The sequence below is a fragment of the Orycteropus afer genome, unplaced genomic scaffold (assembly GCF_000298275.1).
Source record: "Orycteropus afer afer isolate SDZICR_OR568_19922 unplaced genomic scaffold, OryAfe1.0 scaffold00008, whole genome shotgun sequence".
In the NCBI taxonomy this organism is placed as follows: domain Eukaryota; kingdom Metazoa; phylum Chordata; class Mammalia; order Tubulidentata; family Orycteropodidae; genus Orycteropus; species Orycteropus afer.
The window spans coordinates 15,115,954-15,129,453 of record NW_006921595.1 but is presented as its reverse complement, the minus strand read 5'-3'; the positions used below and the strand labels follow the sequence as shown (position 1 = coordinate 15,129,453).

The 13,500-nt window shown below is 37.7% G+C and overlaps 1 protein-coding gene across 1 annotated transcript in view; it reads left to right on the top strand.

Moving 5' to 3' along the window:
* Positions 1–13,500, top strand: part of DNAH11 (dynein axonemal heavy chain 11) — a 455,361-nt gene that overhangs the window by 211,714 nt on the left and 230,147 nt on the right. The window contains 2 exon segments of the mRNA XM_007946592.1: positions 4,539–4,689; positions 8,947–9,078. Coding sequence (XP_007944783.1) covers positions 4,539–4,689; positions 8,947–9,078 — 283 coding nt within the window.

The following is a 13,500-nucleotide window of genomic DNA, read 5'->3' as shown; positions in this document are numbered from 1 at the left end:
CTAGATGGTAGGGAAGTCAAGACAACTACAAGATAGAACGGACTGTTCTAAACTTGGGAAGAAAACTACAGATCACAGGGTAACCTCAAAGAAAAACAATAAACCTTCACATCAAATAAAAAAGAGGACCAGCACAAATACTCAGCAAATACTAAAGCAATAGCAATGAAGGAAGTGATACTATGATACATAAACAAAATGAGCTCAGCATGGAAAATTATATGGAACAAAGAAATCGACACAATGAAAAAGCACGTGACAAAAATGACAGCAACAAATTCATATGTGCTGATAATTGCGTATCTGGCAAGGGACTTATTTCTAAGATTGATGGAAAACTCCAACACCTCAACACCAAAGGAATTAACAACCCAATTGAAAAATGGGCAGAAGACATGAATAGACACTTCACCAAGGAGGATAATCAGGTGGTCAGCTAGTACATGAAAAGATGCTTACAATCATTGGCCATCAGATGTAAATCAAAACAACAATGAGATATACTATGTCACCCCAGCACTGATGACAAGGTTCAGTAAGACAGAAAATAACAAATGCTTCTGGGGATGTGGAGAATTTGGGACTCTCATACACTGCTTGTGTGACTGTGAAGTGACACAACCACTGTGGAAAGCAATAAGGCAATTCCTTAGAAAGTTGAAATTGGAGATAGCATTTGACCCAGCAATCCCATTACTAGGTATATATCCTAGAGAGATGAGAGCAAGGACAGAAACAGATACATGCATGCTCATGTTCACCACAGCACTGTTTACAATAGCAAAAAGATGGAAACAACCTATATGCTCACCAACGGAAGAGTGGATGACCAAACTATGGTACATACACATACTGGAATGCTATGCAGCACTAAAGAATAATGTAGAGTCTGAAAAGCACCACATAATATGGATGAACTTGGAGGACATTGTGCTGAGTGAAATGTCAATCACAGCAGGACAAATATAGTATTAGTTCATTGTTGTGGAGGGTCAAGGAAAGGTTTATATATGGAGGGAAACTTTCTTTGTTGGTTGCCAAGGGTGAGAGGGGAGGGGAGGCAACACTCCAAAAACAAAAAAAAAAAAATTCATTGACCCATGTCACTTTAGTTTTGTGTATTTCATTGTACATAAATTATATTTCAATAAAATACATTAAAAAAAAAATCACGGAAGCTGCTCTGGAGGATAATTTATGGTTTCATCTCCCACTGCTGGAAACTTTCAGTAAAACCACAAATGGCTACCTCACCTTGGGTGTATTTTTTTCGCTTTGTAAACATGTTATTTATAGTGTCATAATATTAATAATGTGATAGCTTTACAGGTATTGGCTCATTTAATCCTCAGTTGTCTTCTATGATTGATATATTTATTAAGCCCATTTTACAAACCAGTATCTTAGGTCTTGATTTTCCCCAGGTTCTCTGTCAAGAGTCTGGTGAATTCTTCCTATCCCATGTGACAGGATTCCAGCCTCAGACTGTTGAATAAATAGGGAGTCCTGAAAACTTTGGCTACCTAGACAAATCACAGGGTTTTAGACTGCTCATGATAAATCTGTAGCATTTCTGGAGGAGGAAAGAGCAACAAAATTATATAGAGCCTATTTGCAAATGCTGAAGAGCCAGTGACTCTCTGTGAATGAATTGAAGACACAGGCATTTCAATGAAGCTGTTTCCTGAGGTGGGCACCAATGTAGTTATCTCTGATGTATGCGAGGAGAAATAAGCCATTTTATTATATGTCATCTTTAATTGTATGTCCTGTGATAGTAGTATATTCCAAGTTCAAATCTATAGCATATTTACAAAATCTTAAGTAACTGATGAAAAAAAAAATTGTAAGCAAATGTAGGGCTATACCTCTTCTCTTTTTATCATTGCAGACAATAATAGTCTCCCCATCATCTAAATTTTCTTTTAATGTTTATTTTTATTCCAAAATATAGTAATAATTTATACATGAAATTTTAAAGTGTCCTTTTTATCTATGTATGTATGTATGTATCTCTCTCTCTCTCTCTCTCTCTCTATATATATATATATATTTTTTTTTTTTAACTCCCTAGACTATGTGGTATGGTTGAACCATAGCCCAAGTCATTTTTTTTTCTTTTTTTTGTGGTGGTGATAGGGAGTATAATCAAGGCTTATTATGTTTCCTGGTTTGCTTGAGCTCACCTTCTTATTAGAGAAACTCTCACTTGCGATGGTAATTTGTACATTAGCATCATTTGCTGGTGGATCTACTAGGGCCTCCATTTGACACTTTGTGCACTGCCAGTGGAAATTAATGGAGCAGTTGTTACCCACCTTCTAAGTGGCAGAGTTTTTTGTCCTTTTGTACATAGGGTCACTATGAGTCAAGCACCAAACAAACCACCCCTACCCCGTCCGCGGCAAAGCCCATCTCTTCTTTCCAGGGCTATTGTTGAGGCTTCTGTTCCTGGTTATCCCTTTATAGCCTTCTACCCCAAAAAGGGCTAGGAAGACTTGGTAGGGTGATGAGGTGTGGAATTTGTTGCGCTATCAGAGCCCATCTGCATTGTATCACTATGTTTCTGCCTTTAAGGAAGGTACAAGGAGGCAGAACCAAGGTCTGAACATAATTCTATCAGTTCTACCAACTCTGTACTAATGAGTAACAATTTTTGAGAATTTATGATATCAAATGTTAATCTCTGCACCATATGCGTATGAAATTTTTTCATCCTCACACCCTAGGAAGTACTTATTATTACCATCTCCATTGACAGATACGAAAATTAAAGCACAGAGAGGTTTAATAACTTGCCCAAGATTACACAGTTAAAAAATGATCCAGGCAACCTGGCTCGTGAGTTCTCCTTCCCTAGCCCATCCTCGAGGAACCCTGGTGGTTAAGCCCTCAGCTGCTAAGTGAAAGTTGGCAGTTTGAACCATCTCTCAGCTATGCAGGAGAAAGACCTGGATAGAGATCTGCTGCTGTAAAGCTTATAGCCTAAGAAACCCTATGGAGTAGTTCTGTTCTGTCACGTGGGGTCACTATGAATCAAATTGACCCAGTGATACCTAACAACAAGCCAATCCGTGTTTCTTTTCTTTTTTCTCCCCCCACCCATGATAAACTCTGTACCTTGAGATTTCAGTTCTTGCAGCTGATGTGCAGTAAAATCAGTAGCCAAGGGGAGGGTGTGGTTCTCATGCCTTTATCTCTAGTCCCTGACATCTGCTCTGCCTTGGTCCATCATGCCTACCATCACTTCCACCCAGAGAGATGCTTTATCAGGTTACACTCATGCAGCTTGCCTTTAACTGAAAACGATTCCTCTTAGATCTGCAAAAGCTTATGACAATTAACATTTTATAAATCTAAAACCATAGTGTAAATGTCATTAGCTGTTAAGTAAAACCCTATTGTAAAACCTTTTGAAAATGGAGCCTTTTGTAAAATAATAATCCTGCCTTAATTTTTCTGAGATATTCAAATTCTAAAATCTTAATTACTTAAAGGAAAGTATAGTTGTAATTGGTCTGTGAATCCTATTGATCCTCTGATCTAAATGAACTTATTATCTTGACTTCCTACTGCTGAGAACCTTCTGAGCAATTATTTTTCGTTTAACAACATAAAATTGCACCCCAGAAGATAAGCTGGATGCAGCCAAGTTAGGTGTCTTTTTATGCAACTAAGTCTTGCTTCTTTTTATTGTTGAGTATCATTTGTTACTAGGTGAGAGATATTTATCAAAATTAGTAACATTTTATAAGCTTCAGATTCAGTAGCTATATATCCAGTATGAGATAGCATTTGAGAGTCACTTATTTGAAACGCAAGGAGCTCTGGTGGTTCAGTGCCTAAGGCATTTGACTGCTAAAGAGAAGGTTGGTGATTCAAACCCACCAGCCATTCCATGAAGAAAGAAGATGAGGCAATCTACTTCTGTAATGATTTATTGCCTTGGAAACTCAATAGGGGTTGCTGTGAGTCGGAATCAACTAGATAGTAGTTGGTTTGGGTTTTTTATTTTGTTTTGTTATTTGAAACACATCACCAGCTATCAGGTTAGAGTTACATACTTTCCAGTAGAAAAGATGGGACTTTGAAAAAGCCCCTGTGGAATTTTCACCTTTTAATTTATAACTGATTTCTCATTACTAAACAATTGATGCCAATATTAATCAAGAAAAATCCCAAGCTGGTTTCATAAATAAAGCCTACCCCATGAAAATAGTTTTAGTCCTTTAGGAAATGATACCCTGCACTTCCTGATAAATGCTCAGTAATGGCCTACTTATACTCTATTATGTTTGGCTTCTAAGTGCTGTTAGGAGTTTCTTTTACATTCTTTTCATTAAAGGAAAAATGGCCATTAAAACAAGTTTTTAAAGGGCCATTTAAAAATATTTGCAGATTCAGAAGTAGAATGAACTCACTCAACATGTCCCTGAAGTGTTGCACCAAGCTGTGTTGAAGCGAGCTGCTTTTGACTGGGTGAAACTCTGCCTTTGAAACGTAGTGTACAATAAAAGCTTTCCTGTGTTCTTTTTCAGGTATGTGGCCAGTTGGATAGACAGAAGGCGGCATCAGTCAGAAAAGGCCAACTTAACTATTCTTTTTGATAAATATGTTCCTGCGTGCTTGGATAAGCTGAGAACAAGCTTTAAAACCATCACTTCAATTCCAGAAAATAGCCTGGTGCAGGTCTGTCTTTAGTCATATCGTTTAACATTCTAGTTCTGGTACAGCAGTGTAGCTTGACTGAAAGGACAGAAAGCTTTTGCTTTGGTCAAGACGATGAAAAGATTTCGGGATTATTAGGTGGCCTGACCCACCCTTCCCCCAAGTTCATGTTTCCCAGTGCTGCTGCTGCTACTTTATTTTTTAAAACAACTTGTAAATGTATTTGTAACAAAACATTTGCCACTTCAGCATTCTTCATTGTTCATAAGTGCAGTTTAATGATTATCACCATTATCTGTTTCTTTTTCCATCACCCTTAATAGAAGCTCATGGTCTTCTGTACATTGAGTCTCTTTATCCTCTCCCCTCCCACCTGCCCTGTCATGACTAATAACCTTAAGTCTGTATCTAGTTATATTTGGCTGTATTAGAAGCTCTGGTAGTAGTATAATGAAGTATAATTATTAAAGCATTCTACTGCTAACCAAAAGTTTGGCAGTTTGAATCCACCAGCTGCTCCATGGGTGAAAGATGAGTCGGTCTGCTTCCCTAAAGATATACAGCCTTGGAAACGCTATACGACATTTCTGTTTTGCCCTAATGTGTTACTGTGAGTCAGAATCGACTCAGTGGCAGTGAATTTGGTTTTTTTTGGTTTTTAGATAGTCCATGTAAGTAAAAACAACAAACCTCGGCCACATATCTCTCATACTCTATTGCTGTTCTGGGTTTGTGATCTGTTTCTTTCTCTAGAATGTGAACTACAGGCAGAAGCCATACTTTGCACAGAGTTAACACAGAGTTCCTGGCACATAGTAGGTGCTGACTATGTGTTTATTGAGTCATTGTTTCCTTTCAGATATATTTGGATAGAATTAGAACAGTTCCAGAAGCCTTATTTATTTTTCTGTCTCCTAAGTAGTTTGCCTTGGTAGCATAGTGCCTAAGGCACTTGGCTGCTAACTGAAGGCTGGTGGTTCAAACCCATCATCCACTCCTCAGAAAGAAGGTTGGGCAATCTACTTCTGTAGTGATACCACCTCAGAAACCCAAGGAGGGGTCGCTCTGATTCAGGGCCGACTCAACGGCACATTACAACAACAAGTAGTTTGCCCGGAGAAGGTGCTCAGTATGTCTTTAGAATTAAATAAGTCAGTGTGATTAAAAACGTCAGCCAGAGAATAAGAGAAAACTTCTGAATTCTAGTCCTAAATGTGCCAACACCCATAGACTACCCACTCTGCCCTCCTTCCCTCCTCCACTTTTCCCCTCCCAAGTATATTCCTTAGACCATGGCAGCGTAGATGAAGAGATCATAATATTCTATGGATAAGCTTTTCTGATCCTTATTGTGAGACAGCTGCTAGGAGTGAAGAATATACATGATACATTGTCGAGGAAGCAAATGACAATAATTCAAAGCACACAGAAATTGAAGGTTGTGATCTTAATGTCAGCATGACGAAAAATTATCCACAGCCTTTGTAAGCATAAAACTTCCCAATAGGTTTACAATTAAAAACGTTTTTCGCCCCCCATAGAAGCAAAATTGGTTTCCAAGTACTTTGTTACTATTAAGTTACTGTGTCACCAAATTTGTTTGAAGGTAAATTAGAAATAGTTACCAGCATAATAAGAAGAGAAAGTTAAGGTTTTTGGATAATTCACACACCAATTAAGTAAACGGTAGTCTTCAGCAGTAATTATCTGAGGTATAATTTATTTCTGAAAGCAGGTCTGAATTTATTCATAATGAATTAATTATGTGGTTAGCCTAATTAGACTTCCTCTGGTGTAATACTTGCAAAAAAGCATGATAGTGTTCTTTCTCAAGTTGATTTGTGTATTTGTGTGATTTTCTGTGGTGTTAACATTTTCATTCAAGAGTAGTGTGAAAATAGGTCAGTAGGAATTAATGTGACTTTTGCTCTCTCTCACTTCCTCCTTTTGTAGTATTCAGAAATGTCATTTTATCCTTAGCTCCTTTTTTTTTTTTTTTTGGCAGTTTCACAGCCTCTTTTCTGTGGTTACTTATAAGAACAAGAGTTTGTGACAAAAATGAATATTTTGAAAAATATATATCTTCCACTGGCCACTTAAAGAAATTAATGTACTATATTTCCTAATATATGAGACATCTTTCATTTTAGTGACATATATTAATTCTTTCAGAATACACATTAAAATGAGTATTTATTAACTGTTGACATGGACTCAAATTGTTTTTTTAAGTGCTGTGTTTGTGAGAAAACCGAGAAATCATTTGTGCTATTCGAGTTTTCAGCTCGATGAATTGTGCCGCAGTGAAACCTTCAGTCTTTCTGTTTTGCTCTTAACATTCCGTAGAACAACATGATTTCTACTCAGAAATAACAAAGCCCTGGAGTTTTACTTTATTTTTCTTGACAACAAATTGGTGAGCTTCCTTTTATTGAAGCTTAGTTTTAATTGATACAAAATAATAGAAATCAAGAGAGAAGATTTAAAAATATAAGTGCTCAACTACTTCCATTAAAGAGTATTTCCAAGATTCATTTATATGTTTACCATGGATTCCTCTACCCCCCAGCCCCACCCCACCCCTCATCTTTCATGGCTAGCAGGGAAGGGCACACATATAGTCCTGACTTGCTTTGTTACAGCTTACATTGCTTTGTGTCTGACAATGCCAAAAATCCATTGTTGTCTCAAAAAATTAGGGACAAGGTCTCTTGAGTGTTTAGGGTCAACAGTGTTCATTACTGGCAAATATGTTTGTGTTTCAGAGAACTAGCCAGAAACTATGTTCATCACTGGTTATTAGTTCATCTTGTAAAGGCCTTTGCAGCAGCCATGTTCCCCTCATTACCAATGTGATTGTCCTGAACACAGGGTATGTTTATGACCAGCAGAGCACATTGCATTTCACCTGCAGTGTATGAAGGACAAGTTCCTGAACAGCGTTTCTTCCCTGGTTATATTTGTTCTGGTGTCTAAAATATGCCACAGGCTAACGCTGCCAGTCTGACATTCTAAATTTATGACAACAGGTGGGGAAAACTACTGCCAGAGCACTAGTGGAAAGTAGGTTATCTAAATGTACAACAGTATGAAAATAGTAAAGTAAACGCTTGTCCATACAGTGGAATCATAGGCTTCCATTCCCAAAGATATTGTAGAGTAACACTTTTTGATAAAGATGTCTTCAGTATATTTTTTTTAGTAGGAAAGTGAGTTATTAAATATTATGTGTGGTGTGATTCCATATTTATTAAAAAGAGGGGAGTATAGTTGCATACCCATTACTTTTGTTGTTTTTGTTTTTATTGTAGTAAATGTATAGTAACAAAGCATTTGCCATTTCAACATACTTCATGTGTACAATTAGCCACATTGCTTGTGTATATCATGTCCTTCAACTCTCACCATTGTTTGTTTCTAAATTTTTCCATCATCCTTAACAGAAGCCTAGTGTCCTAAGCAATAAGTCCCCCTTTTCTCATCCCTTCTGCTTTCCCCTAAATACCACTGCCATTGAGTAGATTCTGACTCATTGGGACCCTAAAAACCAAACAGAAACCAAGCCTACAGCCATTGAGTCGATTCTGACTCCTAACGACCCCCATTGAGTTTCTGAGGCAGTAAATCTTTATGAAAGTAGATTGCCCAGTCTTCCTTCTGCTGAGTGGCTGGTGGGTTTGAACTGCCAACCTTCTGGTTAGCAGTCAAATGCCTTAGGCATTGCACCACCAGAGCTCCTTAGGAGCCCTATGGGGCAGAGTAAAACTGCCCCATTGTGTTTCTAAGGGTAGAAACAGAAGCAGACTGCCTCATCTTTCTCCTGTGGTGCAGCTAGTGGGTTCAAACTACTGACCTTTTGGTTAAAAGCCGAATGGTTTCACCATTGTGCCATCAGAGAGCCTAGTAACCACTCATAAACTCTAGTCTCTGTACACTTGCCTATTCTAGATATGTCATATAAGTGGGATCATACAATATTTTTCTTTCCAGTGATTATTAATTGGATAATAAAAATTTTGAGTGTTTTTTTTTTTTTAATGTTATTACCTAGAATATTAGAATATCAGTGTGGTCAAAAGTGACAAAAGTTTTCTACCATTGACTTAGCAAACTGTGGTAGTAATTTTTGTCTCCCAATACCACATATCAACAAAGTTAGGGAAAATGATATTTATCTCTTAAAGATAAAATGAATTTGTAGAAAAGACTTCTGAATCTGTTTATTTAAAATAAAAAAAAAATGTTATCCTAAGTGAATAACTCCTTCTTTTTCATTAGACGATTTGTACACTTTTGGAGTGTTGGTTGACATCTGAAAATGTACCTTCTGACAGCCCAAAAGAAGTTTATGAAGTCTATTTTGTCTTTGCTTGTATCTGGGCATTTGGAGGTATTCTACTAAAAGATCAGGTATGTTTAGAAATAGTTTACAGAACAAGTTTCCCTTTTTTGTGAATATTAAAACATGCTATATGATCATAAATCTACTTTACATGCCCTATTCTCTACTAAATCTATACCTTCTCCAAACCACCTCATCAAAACTGATAGTTCCAACCTTGGCTGACAGTGTCAAATCCATTGTCTTTAGCCCCAGCTCTCTTTCAGAGCTCAAGGTTCTATATTTCCAGCTGCCTCTGGAGCAATGCTAGCAGTCAAATCATCCACGAGATGGAATCCTTCATCCATTCCAAGCCTCCTGTCTATTCTTTTGTTTGTTTGTTTGTTTTCGATCAGTGATCTATTCCTCCAAGTTCTTTTAGTTAAAAACCTGGGAGACATTACTCTTCCTTATTTCCACATCTGATGATCTTCAGATAACTTTAAGTTTCACTTACAAATTAGCTGTCAAGTCTGTCCTCTCTTCTCCTACCCCACAGCCTTGATTCAGAAGTGTATCATTTTTAGATTGTCATAGGCCCCCATAATAACTTTCAAATTGGCTTCCCTGTCTTCATTCTTTCTTACCTCTAATCAGTCTTATATATTCCCAGGGTAAACATCTATGACCCACAGTCAAAGAGAAAAAATTAAAAAATACCCAACTCACTGCCATTGTATCCATTTTGAGTCATAATGACCCCCATTGGGTTTCCAAGGCAATAAATCTTTACAGAAGTAGATTTCCCTATCTTCCCTCCACAGAGCAGCTGGTGGGTTTGAACTGCCAACCTTCTGGTTAACAGTCAAATGCCTTAGGCACTGATCCACCAGAGCTCCATGAACCATAGTCAAGCCCTGGCCAGTTCCTTTTCACTGGTCTTTCATTCATCTTGAAGTGAAGCTATCACATCTGTCTGTCATTTCTGGCATAGCCTAGTCTTGGCTTCTGATTTTTTGTGGGTAAATTCTTTATACAAATGTGCATGCATGTACATACCATACACACCAAATGATTACACTTGCCCAACTCAAAGTGAGACTTTTCTAACTTTAGAAATTTCCAGATCTAATCTCCACCATTTATCTCTATGTATAGATTTTCTAATATAATCATTAATAATTAATTGTGATTAGTCATTACAATAACTCTCCAAGGTATCCACATGGTGCAGATAAAGCCTCTTCGAGATATCCTCATTGTGCAGATAAAGAAAATCTCAGAGAAGCAAAGTGACTTGCTTAAGATCATGTTGATGGTGAATGGCAATATTAGAACTCCCCACTCATGTCTTTTTGCTCCAGTGGCCACATACGTTCCATGGTACCTCCATACTGCTCTCAGTCTTAGTGCTTCAAGAGGTAGCCCTGAATCTTTGCGTTAAAAATAGATGGTATGCATATTTTCTAAATTTCCTTGCATGTTTCCAAATATAAACAGGAAATTTACTTTGGAAGGTATCATAACCAAGAAAGACTGTTGATTAATTCACTGCAGATCCTAAAATAAATTGTTGATATAACCTGTGGGCCAGTTCTACTTCTTGTCATCAGGTTACCATCACTCATATCTGTAAATAAATTTAGGATTCACTTGGCATCCTCGATCTTATTTCATCCTCTCTCAGAAGCCAAATTTTCTTTTAGTGACAGTTAAGTATCAGTGTTGGGTGACTTCCTGTGCTTTTCTTAACGGGTAGGAGAATTTCATTCACTACACAATTTATAACATGTCGGTTTCTGGTTCTTTTTGGAAGCCCCTATAGAATCCTCCCCCTAGCCAATGGTTTTTCCTTCAGTGTTTTCTACAAGTTTTCTCCTTTTTTCAGGGCTGTAAAATAATCAGGTAAAATTACATGAGTAGGATATTGACAGCTGAGATCTTTCCACTCGTGATTATAACTCTTTACCTCCCTCTAAGCTGATCTTCTTACAGTATGCCCTGTCCTTAGATATGGTGCCCTTCTACCCAGTTATTCCAGTCAGAAGCTGTGGCATCATACTGATAATCTTCTCAGTTAACAGTCAACGTCATCAAAATCATCATTAAACTTTTGAAAGGTCCTTAGGTAGGAAGCATTGAGAAGAGAGGCAGTGAGGTTGGCAACTTGAATGAAGCAAGCACAAGAAATCTTCTTAGGATAGCTATTTGTTTGATAAATTTGAATGCCCACTACATGTCAGGCAGTGTATGTAGGGCTTTTCATAGGCTCTCATTTAATTTTAAAAAAAGAAAACGAAAGCCTATTTGCATAGGAACAACTATTATCCTTCCTCTTTTTTAAGTAAGAAACCGAAGCTTAGATGAGTTAACCTGTTTAGGAGCACAAAGCTAACTGATGACTGAGCCACATTCGAACTGCATTGGATTAACTCAGGACCTGTGCTCTTAACCCAGACCACTGCCAAGAACCTCCCAGATGAGCTCCCACTGACCTGCTGTAAACCGCCATCGTCTCCTCCTCACTGGTGTTTTTGCTTCTATACTTGCCTGCATAATCCATTATCCACTCATCAGACACAGCAATATTTTAAAATTTAAATTAGATCATGTTATACTTCACAGTTGAAAACACTTCAATGGATTCCTATTGCCTTTAGAATATAGTTTTAATATTAGTTATGTAGTCTCTGGATCTGATATTGCCTATCTCCACCTTCTTCTTCCTCTGCCACTCCCCTCACCCATTGATTGTTTTCCAGCTGCACTCACCAGATTCTTGAATACACCAAATTATTTTCTACCACAGGACCTTTGGGCTTGCTGGCTACTTCCTAAAATAGCCATCTCCCTAATCTGTAACTGTTATCAAGGATGGTTTCCCTAAATATCCAATTAAAAAAGGTCAACCCTGTTACATTTGCTTATAGCAAACTTCATTTTCAAGTCTCATAAGTTATTTCTGTATTGGCTTACCCTCTGTCTCCACCGTGCATCCCCATGTCTCCCGCATCTGTTTTCCCTAAATTCTATGAAAGCAGACTATGCATTTTAGTTAAACTAAATTAGATAAGCGAGTTAATGACCAAAGATTTGTCACCAAAGTCATTTTGCTGATATAGTGGTTTAGGTAGCATACATTTTGATGCAAGTAAAAGCCCTTATGCGTTCTGCCTACAGAGGATGGTGACAGGTAAATAATGGCCTCTGAACTAACTTTGGTTAAGACCAACTTTGGTAGGGTTGACAACATATCTCATGTCATCAATTTAAAAATAATCTAAATGCATCTACACTCATTAATGTTTGATAGATCATATGTAGGACTGATGGTGTTAGGTCAACTGGTTTGGAGGTTAGTAGAGCAAACTCAACCTGTAAAACCTGATTGCCCATTAAACTCACTCTCTTCCTCCAGCCATCCTGTCTGTGTCTACCAATATGTGAGGCCTGGCCCAGTACAGAAAGTGAACCATAATCCAAAGATATAAGGACATCAGAGAAAAAGCAGGTTTAAGAAGTGTGTCTCATGAATAGTGGGAAGTGAAGTCTTGATTAAGTATGAGATTGCTGAATGCAGTGGAAACACTGCACTGTATTTTTAGGGTATGTCAGATCATCCTATGGTTATAGAAATTATTATGCAGGGTCATCCTGTAGACATAAAAATCGCTAGGTCAGGTCATGTTGTGGATGTAGATGTCACTAGACCTGGTCCTCTTGTGGATATAGTGTCACTAGGCTATCATCTAGCCTGAGTCCAGAACAATTAGATCCCAGCTACTACTACTGACTGCTCTCACCAGGAACATAATAGAAGGTCCCAGATAGAATGGGGAAAAAGTGTAGAACAAAACTCAAAATCCTTAAAGGAAAAAAAAAGACAGCCTTACTAGACCAATAGACACCTGAGGAACCCCCAAGACTATTGCCTTAAGGTATCCTTTGAACTTAGAATGGAAGCTACTCCCAGAGGTCAACTTTGAGCCAAGTAAGGTTGGCTTATAAAATAAAGAGTATTGCCCAGGAGTTCTGTGCTCCCTTAAATAATTAACTACTGTTTTTTCTGCATATAATGTGCACAGAACACATAGGAAACTGACACACGAGGATGTTATGTGGCTTGCAAAAAACTATAACACATGTTATTTGCATAAAAATATGGTATGTGAGACCAATCAGCCAACATTAACCCTAAAGCAAAGATGAGAAAGTGAAGAGGGACAAGGAAGCTAGATTAATAGAAATAAAACAACCAGAATGGAAATAATGAGAAGGGTTGACACATTGTAAAAAAAAAAAATGTAACTGATGTCATGGAACAATTTGTATAAAAAATTTTTTTTTTTTTAATTGTGATTTGGGTGAAAATGTACAGAGCAAATTCACTTTCCATACAGCAGTTCATATGCACTTTGTCTCATGACATTGACCACAATTTACCACAATGCAACAGCTCCCCTCCCACTTCCTCCCAATAGTTACCTCTTCCCTGTGTCCATCCCTCCATG